This window comes from Crinia signifera, chromosome 2 (genome assembly GCF_055691185.1).
Source record: "Crinia signifera chromosome 2, ASM5569118v1, whole genome shotgun sequence".
Lineage (NCBI taxonomy): Eukaryota > Metazoa > Chordata > Amphibia > Anura > Myobatrachidae > Crinia > Crinia signifera.
In genome coordinates, this window is record NC_139218.1 from 359,601,874 (window position 1) to 359,616,974 (window position 15,101).

The 15,101-nt window shown below is 45.7% G+C and overlaps 1 protein-coding gene across 2 annotated transcripts in view; it reads left to right on the forward strand.

Moving 5' to 3' along the window:
- Positions 1–2,605, forward strand: part of LNX2 (ligand of numb-protein X 2) — a 132,632-nt gene extending 130,027 nt beyond the window's left edge. For both annotated transcript variants that reach the window (XM_083169865.1, XM_083169864.1), the window contains one exon: positions 693–2,605. In XM_083169865.1, the coding sequence (XP_083025991.1) occupies positions 693–828 (136 nt within the window). In that variant the 3' untranslated portion in view covers positions 829–2,605. The remainder of the gene's footprint in view (positions 1–692) is intronic.
- The last annotated feature ends 12,496 nt before the right edge of the window (positions 2,606–15,101 follow it).

A 15,101-nucleotide genomic window follows, 5' to 3' on the forward strand; every position in this document is an offset into this window, starting at 1 on the left:
ATGAGCAGAACCCGCTCCGTGCAGTGAATATTTAATGAGCCGGTCCCCGCCCCCTGCATATGGAATGAGCGGGACCCGCTCGGTGCAGTGAATATTTAATGAGCAGGTCCTGCCCCCCATTAGATATTCACTGCGCTGGGTCCCGCTCATTAGATATGCACAGAGCGGGACCTCAGAGGCAGTGCTTAACATGCCAAGTGAACTGTCGGTGTACTGTCCACCGTCCATGCAACCTGTCTGAAGGAATGCCAAGTGCAGTTTTAGGTGCTACTATGTTCTCACACCGCAAAATCTGCTTAGACCCGGTATAATACCGGGTAATATGTGCAGTCTGAAAGGGGCATAAACCTTCTTTGAGCCGTTTTAAGAATCGTTTTAAATACCGTGTCGAAGCAGGTTTTGCGGTGTGAAAGCAGCATTAGTGTGTCAGTATTTATATTTCATACTGTACCTCAAGATAAACCAAGTAGACATACAGAGGATAACACAACAATAAGTTCACAAGGGAATTATAGTGTCTTCTTGTTGTGTTATTGCCTTTATTCCTTTATTGCACCTTTGTGTCATCTCCATCATGTTAGGCTCCGGAGATTGTACAATCAGTGATGATTGTATCCATGTATTCTTTAATAAATGGCGAAATTGGGAACAGTCCTCGTATCTATTTATGTATTCGTTATTTTCCATTGCAGGTGTGGAGATATGATTGTTGCCGTGAACGGGTTGTCTACAGTGGGGATGAGTCACTCCGCTCTAGTCCCTATGCTTAAGGAGCAACGGAGCAAAGTCACACTCAGCGTCATCTCCTGGCCTGGAAGCCTGGTCTAAGTGATCCATTGCCTTGCTGGATCTACTCTGTTATAGAGCTGGTTAAGACCTGGGCCAAATCTCTGCAACAACCAGTTCAGTGACTGGATCCTTCCTCAGATCCATCGGCTCAAAAGCGATAGATGTATGCCGTAAGAGCAACTTTCGTGGTGGAAAGTCTAACATGGCCGACTTGGACTCACCCGCCACTATCTGTGCTGGCCTAGCAGCCACATCTGTAGACAGTATCACGAGAGGCGCCTTTTGCCCACATATGAATTTATGAAGTCTTGCTGTAGAGATTGTGCAAAGCCATAAGAGTAAATGTTAGTATGTGCCAAGAGTACAAGGTGCTGGATGGCCCTTCGTACGTCTTCAGAGCTGAAATGTGTACCAGATTTAAGTATTTCCCCATCTTCTCTGTCAATGTGAAAGCCTGACTCCCGCTGCATTTATTTATAGACTATTCTGCTGCTAGAGGACCATTATTGGTATACCTCAAGGGAACATTGCCAGTAACGGATGTCCTTAAAAATATCATTCATCTCCACGCGGCTGATTTGAGAATTCCACAGGGGGCAAAAGATATTTCACTACTGGGTTTTGTACTGTGCAATAACTGTTTATTTCTTTCTTTTATTTTTTTTGTCAAAAAGTAATTTAATATACAATGGCACCTGTACAAAATGAAAGGGGAATTTGTTTCAATGATGATAATGAATGTTTTTTGGTAGTATAAACAAACTTTTTGATATTTTTATTGCAATCTTTATATTACGATAAGCTTGTGATTGTGGACTTTTTACAAAGTTGGATATGTAGGTAGCTTGTTGAGTATAAAATGAACCAAGAATAGGATCTATTGCGCTTCCCAAACCCTGTTGCTGCCTGGCATCCTAATGAATGTAATTTCACAACTTGCTGGGCATTGTGGGTAAAGTCTGGTAATGTATCTTGGGATATGTAGTGCAACAATAATGCCACCCACACACGTGATGATCTATATGCATTTGATCAAAATGACTGAGATTGTGATAACGTCTGTTGTCTTGAAATGTCACCTCATCGCACACTATGCACATTTTTATTTCACAATGCAATAGAAAAGTAATAAGGGATTGGAAGGTTAACCGATGGACATTTTATATTACAGATCTACAGTAATGAACTCTGTAGAGACACACTCCAATCCATTTCCCACCTTGTCCATTGAAAACCATACTGAAATTTCTGATTAAATTGTATTGTGCGCCTTCTACACAGTACATATTTTCCTGCATATAATGTTTCATTTTTGACCCAAGGTGCACATGCTTACACACTGAAAGGCAGACATTTTGTTGGACTGAGCCATTGTTCAGAATAACCGTTTAGCCATTCTTCATGATAATGCAATAAATACAGTATATCAATACAGTAGGAAGTAATGAAGTCACTGAGACCTTCAAAGTTTGGAGAGCGATAAATCGAGGTATTCAATTTGGGAATGTCGGAACATCCCGACAGTTGGAATCCCAGGCCGTTTTTGTCCCACTCGACAGGACCTCGACAGTCGTAATTCAAGTTCCACTGTCAAGTGTCGGAAAGTGGATGTGGCAGCAAAAATGGCCACAGATTGTCGAAAAGCGGCCAAGAATTCAACAATCTGAGGCTTTTCCCAACAAAACAGATCTGACTGGTTTTAAAGATCAGATCTGTTTTGTCGGAATCCACCTTCAATGCTGCCGGAAACAGCAGCAATCAATAGGCATTGGCCTCCATTTCCCTTGTGAGATATAGCAGCCGGAATTGCGTACCCCCCCAAGCGGATAGAGATTAAGTACTAACCGATCAGTAACAAACATAGCATGTAACACATCAGTTACAGTAGGAGCTGATTGGTTGGTATGATTGCATTGCCGTGCAGGAGTGTTCGAGTATCACAAAAGGTGACGTTGTGAGGATGTCGAAGTAGATGTGCGTCCCGAAAGGACTTGTACATCAAAAAACAAACAAAAATGTGGAAAAAACTTTACCAGAAATGGTAACAGCAATAAAGAATCTGTTAGGCAAGTTTGTGCTAAGATGGTTCCAAGGATTGGCACTGCTGAGCAGAAAGAAAATAGAAAGTGAATTTGTACAGACATTTTGAACAAATTCACGCAGAATCAGATTTATTAGATAAAAATATTACCTTTGATGAAACTTGGATCTTCCGGTACCTGTGACAAAATAACTGTCCATGTACTGGAAAACAAAGGGCCTGATTCACTGTATACTCACAGCTTAGCGAACAGGTCAGCACCTCTGCTCAGACTCAGCCTCAGCTCCAATGACAATTGCCAGTATACCACAATGATATTGAATCTTAAAGAGAGATGTATCAAACATTCTAAAGGGGACCAGTGTTGGTGTTGCCCATAGCAACCTATCAGATCATCTATCATTTTATAGCGTGTATTAGTTAAAAAATAGCAGGAAAATGATTGGTTCCTAAGGATGACTTCAACACTTGCGTTCTTTAACAAAGTTTGATATACCTGATGTATCGGTTGCATTTTCATGAATATTATTCCAACCACAGACTGTCTGCCCCCGCTGGGTGCCAGCAATGAAGCCACTTTACACTTACTCATCTCAAGTATATTGTTTATATTTAGCTGGTTATAAAGCTGAGCAATGTACCTGTCTTCAAGCATGAAGTTACAATAAGACACAAGTCTGATGTGTAAACATATTCTCTCTCTCAAACTGAATGTTGAACAATAAATATGACTTGCCACGGCAGTATGTAAGGGGTACATATTTTGTAGGAAATACAAACAAATGTGTTCATATTTAGGTTGTTTCCTTGTACGTTGGTCATCTAGGCATGGGTATTTGTTGTGTTGGGCAAAAACCAAATGAATGATGTACAAAAACAAAAATGCTTAATAAAACTTAAAAGTGGGTCAGTCACATAAAGCTTTGCCATGGCTACATATTATTTAATTATTCCAGGATGGTCGCCGGAGCCGAAGATTTGGATTTGGATTCATCGCCTGGATTTGGATTTTTCAAATAGCGATGAAAGGCTTTGGATTTGGATTTTTTCCCCAAAATGGTCAAAAACGCCCAAATCACGTAATTTTGCCTTTTTTGTCCCAAGAGTAATATTGACCTCAATTTCCAGCCCTTGCCAGACAATTTTGACCACTTTACATCTCACAATGTTGTTTTTATTCAATTTAGGCCAAGGTCTCCGGCACACGGAACTTCTGACATTATCAGCATGGTGTATTGGGGTGCAGTACACACAAAGAATGAATAAAGAAGAGAAAAAATTTTTTTTTTTTTACTTTAATTCATTTAATTTGTTTTAATGCGCAGCTTGTATAACGCTGCGTGGAGGCCGAACAACCACACACCCACCTTCTGACAGTATATATTAAGGGTGCACTACACACAAAGAATGAATAAACATGGAGCACTGGTAAATGCCTTCTTTAATGTCCATGATACGCAATTGCGTCCGCACCCGCTCTTTGGACAGGAGAGGCACACGCTACTCAGACGCAGGAGTCTCATTGCTGGAGCGTCTGAGACACTCCTACTTATCACAAAGAGGGAGTGCCTCTCCACCGGCGCCCGCATTATCCCCTCTCCACAGGAGAGAGGAAATCATGCGGGCACAAGCGCTGTGTGAGAGGCGCTCACTAGGCTTCACAGGAGCTTAGGAGTAGCAGCGCTGGGCTGCCTTGGAGAAGTCAGCGTAGGACGCTGATAATGTACAGGCAGCTGGAGAGCTGCCAAGATTCCTAGCTAGAGCGTCCTCGCGCTGCCACCGTGAAACTAAACAAGTACCTTTTTATTGATTTTAATTTCCCAAAAAATATTTTCTTAGATCATTTGTATACTGAATACATCGATTCCTACTTTACAGGACATATGGACAGTGTGTTCCAATATACTGCCTGTATGGTATGCATACTATTAAATTAGTAATTCTTATTATAAAAAAAATCATTTTCACCCATTGTTAAATATTGCCATTTTCTACCACCCACAGTATAATGTTTAACCCCTGATGAAGTCTGTTAGATGAAACGCGTAGGGTTTGGACATTTATCGTGTTGTCTACGACTACCATAAGCCGAAATAACTGATATGGACTATGAAGTTTTAAGAAGTTTTTAATAAAAATAACTTTTTGTACAATACCAACTGTTATATTTTATGCAGCATGTAAGTGTATTTGGTGGTGTAACGATGCTGAGCCCCAGCCTGGAATCTTCCGATATCTTCTGGGCAGTCGCCTGTGTACGCTTTGGCCTAAGCCTGTACAGCACACCAGCGAGCCTTCTTGCCTATAAAAGCCCCTTTCCCCTAAGAATAGAAACCTCTACAGGTACTGATATACTTACGTCGACAGGTGGCAGTGCAGGCTTAACCCTTAGCGACCCAGGCAACCTACTGGTGAGGAATGAGGTGCAGAGGAAGCTAATTACAATTACAACACTGAGGACAAGGACCACGGGGGTGGTGCACGCGACAATAAATGGACAGACTAAAACGGGTGCTGGACAGTTTCCCGACAGTCAGGATCCTGACAGTCATTACCCCGATGTCGGGATCCCGACAGTCAAAACCCTGACACTCGGGGTCCCGACGGCCACCAGCTATTCTCCCTCATTGGGGTCCACGAGCCCCATAGAGGAAGAATAGAATAGGTGGCGAGAACAGCGAGCCTGCAAGGGGCTTTGTTGCGCTTGCCCCGCTGTCTGAGTCCAGCCAGTCGGGATCCCGACGTCGGGCTAATGACTGTTGGGATCCTGACTGTCAGGACCATATACCACACCGACTAAAACAGGGTACACACAGACAGGCAGCCCTAGTGGGAGTGTACAGAGTGGAAGGCAGGTGGCGGATAATGCGAAACAATTACAGGTGACAAGGTGAAGCACAGGGGGGTCGACACACTATATACAGTACCCTGAGACCAAATCTACAGCCCAAGTAATGCAGACTTCCCTGCAGGGGTTCTGGGCAAGGCTAACACTACAGGTAGGGTTGCAGAAAGGATCAAAATAAACACAATACAGATATATGTGCAAGTACCAAAAACGGGGGAACAGTATGGAGATACTGGCGTATAATAAGTTAACTGTGAATAACCTATAAGGGTTAACAACTGACTGGAATAACAGAGAGGACCAGATACTTAACAGAGAAGTCAGGACAGGATCTCGGACTGTATACCCTCAGACAAACAGCTATAAAGGGGCTGTGTCCAATCACCGGGTCTGAGACCTGCCCCCACTAAAGTAACTTCAGCTGCCAGGCTGATACTCCCGCCTGCCTGTGGCTGCCTGGCGTCCCCATCGCCTAGGCACCTTTGGGTGGTGATACTCTATAGAAGCCTATGGGCTTCTATCGCTGCCCGTCACAGACCGCAGATGCCTACCCCCCCTCCCCGTCCTACATCAAACTCCTCCTCCCCCTAGCAGTATGTCAAAGCCGGATGTCCTTCCCGCTGCAGGGAGGAGGAGAAAGCGCTGGGTACAGCCGCTGAGCCGGGGATGTGAAGGAGACACCCCCCCCCCCCCCGCACACCACATCACAGGTATCGCGGCGAGGGGCAGCGATATTACAAAAATAATTCTACTGGACTGAATCTCCGGCGCCCAGGGGTGCCAGGGACAACTCTGGGCTTCAGCCTTGGCTTTATTGCAGGGGTCCAAACTACCCAAGGGACCTGTCCAGGGCTGACTAGCCAGGGGAACTTGTGTAAAATGTTTCCCATGGCTGTGGCATTACAAAGCTGACTGTTGGAGCCCAGTGCAAATTATAAAAATACAGGTTACCCCTATTCTTCTGTCCCCTGTAATTTTATAACCAGGACCAGTCCAAGAGCCTGGTGCTGTTTGCTGAATTACAGGGGTACCCTAAACATTTTTTCCCCCTGTATTTCTGTAACCAGCACCAGCTCAAGGAGCCAATTATACTGGTGGGGGAACTCCACGTCATTTGCTTTCTTTATTCTATATTACACAGAGAAGCCTGCACAGATCTGACTGATACATGCAGGCTTCAGCAAAACATGGGTGGAAAGTGTGTTGTATTTTCCATTCATATTTTGAGCTAAATTCAGCTACACAAATGATAGTATATTTACCGATCTGATAGAACTCTATGGCCATATACAGCTAAGTTCTATTGATGGTGTATTCCAACTGCAGCCAAAAGTAGCCGAACTGGACTGCATGGTGAGGAGTTATCCTGTGGACTGAAAGACCCAGGGGGCGGAAACACCTCCACAATGAAACTGCCTTACTGCGAGTGACTGACAGGTTCAAAGCCGGCCCTAGCTAATTTGATTCCTCAGGCAAGATTTTGATTGATGCCCGCTAGCACCATTGCTAGTTCTGCCCCCAATCCATTGCTCCATTTTTATAATGCATCTTACTATTTTGCTCCTTATTTACATTATACCACACTGTATTATTCACACTACACCACAGCAGTGACCTTTATACATGTTACACCACACTGTAGTTTACCATATACACATAATAGTGACCCTTATCCACATAATCGCACAAAGTAATGCATACACATAATACCACACATTAGTAATGCCCGTATACACATTACGCCTCACAGCAGTGTGCTTATACACATAATGCCACACAGTAATGTCACTTACACATATGCCACACATTATTACAACTCAAACACCCCCCCCCCCCCCCCTGCACAGCACTCACCCGGTTTGGACTCCATGGAAGGGGTACATTTTTGTTACTGCCCACTGCTTCCTTTCCTGTCTGCTCCCACTACTGGCTCAGTGGTATGAGCTGTATGCCCCTAGTTATTTCTGGTTTGCCTATGCCTAGGTTTGGCTCTCGGCAGGTAGGACTTCCAATAGGCTTCTGGGGGAGTTGGTCAGCACATATAAACTACATGTTAAGTTGTATGTAATATGTGTGCAGGCTACCTTACACAATGATTAGCAGCCACAGCATACATGAGACACAGGCACACAGTGCACAGCCTATTTATCTTCAATAAGCCCAACCCCAGACTCCTGTTAAATTAGCTTAGGACACTCGGAAACCTCTGTGCGCTGTATGCAGTTTCTCTCAGCATGCGGAACACAGAGGCTTGGAAATCCCCGTCTGGGCTCTAGCAAGCTGCCGCTGAAAACAGTCAAGACACACCTGTGTGTGACTCGCCACTTCCACAAACGCTCCCTGCCTGTTGCCCACTTTGCGAATAACCTTTACTGCAACTGCTGTCGTAAGGCCATAGCGGCACATGCACAGGTCCACTTACATACACGCACAGTAGCAAGAAAATCAGGCCCAGTGCAGGGGTGCCGAGAGGGGGGGGAGCAGGTACAGTTTATCCGGGCCCAGGCCTGTCAGGGGGGCCCTGGTCTGGACACACAGTTTTTTTCTTTTTATTTGGTGGAGAGTGCACCGGGTCTGAGTGCGCCGGAGTCAGCTGTTCAGCAGCGGCATTGGGAGTGCGGATTTGGGCGGATGTGGGGGCAGCAGCATCACAGAGGTCCTTCTAAATGTCGTTCCACTCTTCGACTCCAGGGCATAACTTGGGAGTTTACCGTGGCTTGGCGATAGGAGGATACCTAGGGTAGTTAGTTCCTGGGTGCCGGGAGGAACTGGGTCAGAGAGAGGCCACCTCCCGCGGAAGTACCACCCATTCCGCAGAATCCAGCCTGCCCCGCTCCCCACATTCCCACCCCAACCGCCACCAGCAGCAGGTGCCAGTGCCATATCTCCAACCCAGCAGTCCCAGACCTGGTTCCCCACCCATGTCCAGGTCACTGTGTTCCAAGGTGGAAGGTGGGTGGCTGGTGGCTCTGTGTCTGCTGCCTCCCTGCATGCTGCTGGGGCTGACATCCGACTCTGGAAGTCAGCATCTAACCCCTGGCAGAGCATGTACTGTAACTCCATGACTACGAGCATGTTAACCCCTGGCAAAGCATGTAACCCATGTCAGAGCATGTAAATCCATGGCAACGAGCATGTTAACCCCTGGCAGAGCATGTAACTCCTGGCAGAGCAGGTTATTCCCATGGCAATGTGCATGTTAATCAACTAATTTGCAATGAGCATTACGGTGTGTGGAATAACGTGTAATGGGCATTATGGCATATGGTAAAATATGTAATAGGTATTACGGTGTATGGCATAATGTATACTTCCCACTACTATGTGTGGCATAATATGTAATGAGCATTATGGCATGTGGTATAATATGTAATGGGTGCAGTGGCATAACAACGGGTCCACAGAGTGTGCGGGTTCTACGACCATGGGGACCCAGGAAGTTGTTGTACCGGGGCCCAGGATTTCTCTTGGCGGCCCTGGCCCAGTGTACACAGTGGTTAATGTCCATTTGCCAAGCAATGACATAAAGAAAACAAACAATAGATTAATGATTTTCCTGTAACCCTGGGCAATAACTTGATTATTTGTTTCACATAAAATCTGGTGAATATTTAGACAAACAATTCCAGTTATAGCTTAAGTACCGAGATTTCGGTGTGTTCTCATAGCCTCTGTCCTTTGCGGATTTATGCACCTTTTCAAGACTTTAAACGTACTTCAGATCATACCCATAGCAAAATACCTCTGATTAAAAGCTTTTACTGCCTCTTTACGCAGTGACCCTGCAATTACAGCAGATGTACTGCATTTCATTCCAGCATTGAAATTAATAACAGCGGTACCCAAGTTGACTCAGAGTGTAGTTAATTGAACAAAACAGGGCTCTCCACAGCGGGTATTACAGTAGTTCAAGAGATAATCTTTGTTTCAAATAGAAACATAATGTGTCTGATTCATGCTGAACCATTATTTTTCCATGTACATCTCAAATGAGATTAATATGAAGCTGCTCGCCCATTTTTGTTAGTAAAAGTAGCTTAAATGCGACGCAGGAGATGAAAATGATTTTGGAGTAGGCATCCAGTATGGACAGAACTGCTTTATTGAAAGATACAGATAGGGTGCACTGCGCTCACCTTTTTGTCAGTTGTGTTTAGGCGCTGCTTTGTCTTAAGGGTATCCCAAACCCTTTTATTTCATATATAATGTTTGGAGAATGGACATAAGCGCTGCCTGTATTCAAATGAAAATGTATTTTGTGTGTGTGGTGGTAAAATGATAAAACAGAGGGTAAGTATTACTTTAAATTTCACTATATATACTAATTTGGACAAAAAATAAAAAGTAAAAGAAAGCGTGGAGAAATTGGTAATGGGGGTGTTGGAAAGTTGGGAAAAGTGAGCTGTTCTAATGGTCTGTTCTGGGAGGTTTGATGGTTCCTCTTAATTGGTGTTGTATTCACACCTATATGGGGTTCCCCTTAGTGGGGACATTTTCATCACAGTATCACTGTAGGGAGATTCCCTATTGGGGTTCAGGTGGTCTGTACTAGACTCCTTTACACTCACATAGGTATGGCGTTGCAAACCATTTGTGGTGCCTTATAAATAAAATGTATTAATAATAATCTATTCACCGCTTATCAGAGCCTATTGCACCCCCCCACCCCCCACCCCTCCTGACACGCACTCACACACACACACAACAGCTGGGCACTCCTAAAAAGCTGTGACTGTCCTGTGAAAATCAGGTTAGTTGGGAGGTACGCTCACACTCTGGAGGTAATTCTGGTTCACTCGTTCGCATGCACGCAGCATGTTTTGATCACCCGTACGTGCTTGCACCCTTGGGAACAGAAATACACTTGTGAACGAGGCCTACCAACGTAGGCGTGATGCGGGTGTTTCTGTGGGTGCAGCCTCGAAAGAGGGCAGAAATGGGTGGAAACTGGAGCGTATATGAGGGTGTTGCCCACAAGTGCTGGGTGGTGGCTTCGCAGCACAGTGCGAACACTCGCAGTGCTCGAGCTCAAAATCATTCGCAAGCAAAAAGTGACTCTCAGGTCTCGCAGGGCTGTAGCTTAGCGGACCAACGTTACCAAGACCAATCAACATGCACAATAGCGAAAATACATGCACCTGCACATAGTACTCGCCCATGCACCATACAAGTCTGTCTCATGAAACAATTAACTAACCACTCAATGCAGGCCCACGGATAGCAGACTATTGCACTATAAACATTTCTCCCTTTCATGCTTCATATCTAATGTACTGTATATGTGTGTGTATATGTAACACCTTAATAACATTCGCTGTACAAACTCTTGCTGTCTGCATGTGGACACTACCATTTGGAAACATCACTACTAAATCACTGTAATGACTGGAAATCATTCTGACATACATCTTAAGGTGCCCATACACGCACCGATATGTGTGCTGTGCGTTTTATACTTTATTTGTGCCGTGCAATTTTGTCTCTTGTAGGGGGATGTGATGCAATGCTGTACTGTACTGTGTGGGTGCGATGCGATTTTAGCCTTTTAAAAAAAAAAAAGTTTATAGTTAAGTAATGTACATTGCATGTACTACAAAAGTGATGCGATGCAATGCCTCTTTTGGCCTTGCCGCCTTTGACGAGTTTTGAAGATTGGAGGGTGGGAGTTCTTCGTGTCGCCAATGAAGGTGGCCCTGAAGGGCCAGCAGGGGATGGTGGTGGTGGTGCTGCAGCCAGGGCCGGCGCTACACTGCATGACAGGCAGCAGCGCCGGAGGCACAGAGCTCCCTCCCGGCTCCTTATCAAATGGTCATCATCTCATCAGGGACCAAAGGGGAGTGTGGCTACACGGCAGGATGGGGCGTGGCTACATGGGAAAGAAGGGGTGGAGCTACAAGGGAGCAAGTCTGACTAAAGATACAAGGAAACAGGAGAGGATGAACTGCCATGAAGTGTAAAGTGTGAGTGTATTAATGTCGGCAACTGATGTGAGCATGTGTATAGGCAGCACTACTAATGTCGGCAGCTGGTGTGGGCATGTGTATATTCAGCGCTACTACTGACAGCAAATGGTGTAAACATGTGTGTAAGCAGTGCTACTAATATTGGCAACTGGTGTGGGCATGTGTATAGGCAGCACTACAAATGTCGGCAACTGGTGTGGGCATGTGTATAGGCAGCACTACTAATGTCGGCAACTGGTGTGGGCATGTGTATAGGTAGCACTACAAATGTCGGCAACTGGTGTGGGCGCGTGTATAGGCAGCGCTATTAATGTCGGCAACTGGTGTGGGCACGTGTATAGGCAGCGCTATTAATGTCGGCAACTGGTGTGGGCACTTGTATAGGCAGCACTACTTCTGTTGGCAACTGGTGTTGGTATATGGTTACACAGTGCTACTAATGTCGGCAACTGGTGTGGGCACATATATAGGCAGCGCTACTAATGTCGGCAACTGATGTGGGCACGTGTATAGGCAGCGCTACTACTGTCAGCAACTGGTGTGAGCATGTATGTAGGCAGTGCTACTAATGTCTGCAACTGGTGTGGGCATGTGTGTAGGCAGTGCTATTTATGTTAGCAACTGGTGTGGGCATATGATTACGCAGTGCTATTACTGTCGGCATCTGATGCATATGGTTACGCAGTGCTACTAATGTTGGCAAAGTAGTTGCTCTGCTTATACGTAGTGCCCACACCAGTTGTCGACATTAGTAGCACTGCATAACCATATGCCCACACCAGTTGCTGACATTAGCAGCACTGCCTATACACGTGCCCACACCAGTTGCCGAAAGTAGTACCTCTGCTTATACATAACACCCACACCAGTTGCCGACAGTAGTAGCACTGCTAAACCAAATGACCACACCAGCTGCCAACATTAGTAGAGCTGCCTATACACATGCTCACACCAGTTGCCAACCTTAGTAGAGCTGCCTATACACATGCTCACACCAGTTGTCGACATTAGTAGCACTGCCTATACACATGCCCACACCAGTTGCCGACATTAGTAGCGCTGCCTATGCACGTGCTCACACCAGTTGCTGACAGTAGTAATGCTGCCTATACATAGTGCACTGGCGCTACTACTGTCGGCAACAGGTGTGGGCACTACGTATAAGCAGAGCAACTACTTTTCGCAACTGGTGTGAGCGTTATGAATAAGCAACGCTACAAATGTGGGCATATGTGTAGCATAATGTGTGTCAATGTCATATGGGCATTATAGTGCATGGTATATTGTGTAAGGGGAATTACGGTGTGTGGCCTAATGTGTAATGGGCATTATGGTGTGCTGCATATTGTGTAAGGGGCATCATGATGTGTGGCATAACGAATAATGTGCATTACTCTGTGTGGTATAATGTGTAATGGGCTTTGAGGTGTGAAGCATAATGTGTTATGGGGATTATGGTGTTATTAGTACTTTTATGTGACCACGCCAATTCCCTATGAAGCCTTAGGCGCGCACTCTCCCTGTTTTTAACACATGGCACCAAAATGGCTAGTTATGGCACTGATGCTGTGTTAGGTGACTAAGATTGTGCTACTGTGTGGTGTAATTTGGAGTGGGAGAACTATTGTGTGGCCACGCCCCTCCCTTTGTAAAGTTTATGTGGGCGCAAATGTATAGTTTGCAGGAGGGCGCCGAACCCCCTAGCACCGGCCCTGGCTGCAGCGGTTGACATGTGTTGCGGCATCGTCCTACTCAGGAGGTCACGTAATATATTATTTTGAGCAACCAGCTCCTGGTATTTTCCTGAACCACCGCTATCCTGGTTTGGACCTGTAAAAGCTGATGCTGCATTGCTGCAGCTTCACCCCCATGCTGGCGGATGTCCTGCAGGAGCTGGATGGAGGCATCAGATCAGGGATGATGCTGAGAGGGGGGGCAGCTCTCACCTGCTCTTCCCCCTGTGCAGGTGGTGGTGGTGTAGTATGGGCCATTAGGTCAACACAAGCATTAGGTTGACATGGGCAAGGCCAACAGCCAAAAGGTCGACATGTGGTTCTCTCACTGTTTTTTTGAGCTGACATGTGTGCCAACAGGCAGTATTTCATGCCCTACCATTCACTAGGGCATGGTGGGAGAATAAAATAGTGTGCTGAGCATAGCGATGCATGCGAGGGGACATGGTGCTACGTTTCATTGTCCATGTTGATTGTGTCGACATTCAGGTAAAAAAAAACAGTGAAAGCTCCCATGTCGACCTTTTGACTATCGACCTTGCCCATGTCAACCTAATGATTGTGTCGACTTTTCAGTATGTTGACCAACTTTTGGTCCACACCCGAAATGGATGGTACGGTCCAGGGATTTGGTGCTAGACGATTTGCATACTACACACCAGGTTTCATCATTTCCTGAAGTTGGGAGTTCAGGTGCAGTTCTGGAGATGATTAAAAAAGGGGAAACTGCCTGTGAGCAGGGTAGGTATTGTGTGGATTGAAGAAAGAAAGCCAGAGAGAGAGCTGGTGCTGCTAGAGCCTGCTAATACAGAGACAGGGTGAGAGCCTTGGTCTATACCTGCCTATTCTGAAGCTAAAAGAGCAGAGACTTTGGCAGGTATTCAATGCTGTTTGCGAGTAGTGACAGCGAGCAGGGCTTCCTGCTCGCTGTCACCACTCACCCTGACAGCATTCAACACAGCCTCCGCATCCGCCAATTCCCCCTCGATCCATTTTTTGAGCGAGGGGGAATTGGTGGATGCGGCTCCAGAAGCAGCGAGACCCTCGGCTAAAAACTGCGAGTTTTCTGCAGTAGCCGCGGGTCTCGCTGCTTTGGGGAATTCTCGCCGTCCTGTGACGGCGAGGATTTCCCCCAGAGCGTTGAATAGAGCGAGCGGCCGGCGCGGGGGTTAAACAGCGAGGATCTCTGGTTTTCAGCAATCCTCACTGTTTAACCCCCTCGCCGGCCGCTCGCTGCAGCATTGAATACCCCTTTTTGTGTTTAAATTGAATGGAACTACTGTATAGTTTACCTATTGCTGCTGAAGAAAAGCCTGTTTCTTTGAACTGTTGCCAAGCTTCCTGTTCATTTGCTTAATAAACCCGGTCTTGCGGCAACCTACTTGATTTGTGCCTACCTGTCTTAGAGCCAAGATCCCACAACACATATACTATCAACATACCTTCCAACATTACCCTCTGCAGAAGGGACACATTGCTCTGTTCCTGGACTCCAATCTTATGATTACTACCACCTTTGTTGAAACACCTTTCTTCAATGCAGGTGATGGCAATCATATAGTAAGAGGGAAGTCCAGGAGCAGAGCATTGTGTCCCTCCTGAAATGGATCATGTTGGGAGGTCTGTATCAATATTACAACATATATAGTGATATCTACACATACACGCATGTATGTGTTCGTGTATATACTCTCATATATATGCATACATACACGCATATATTCAGA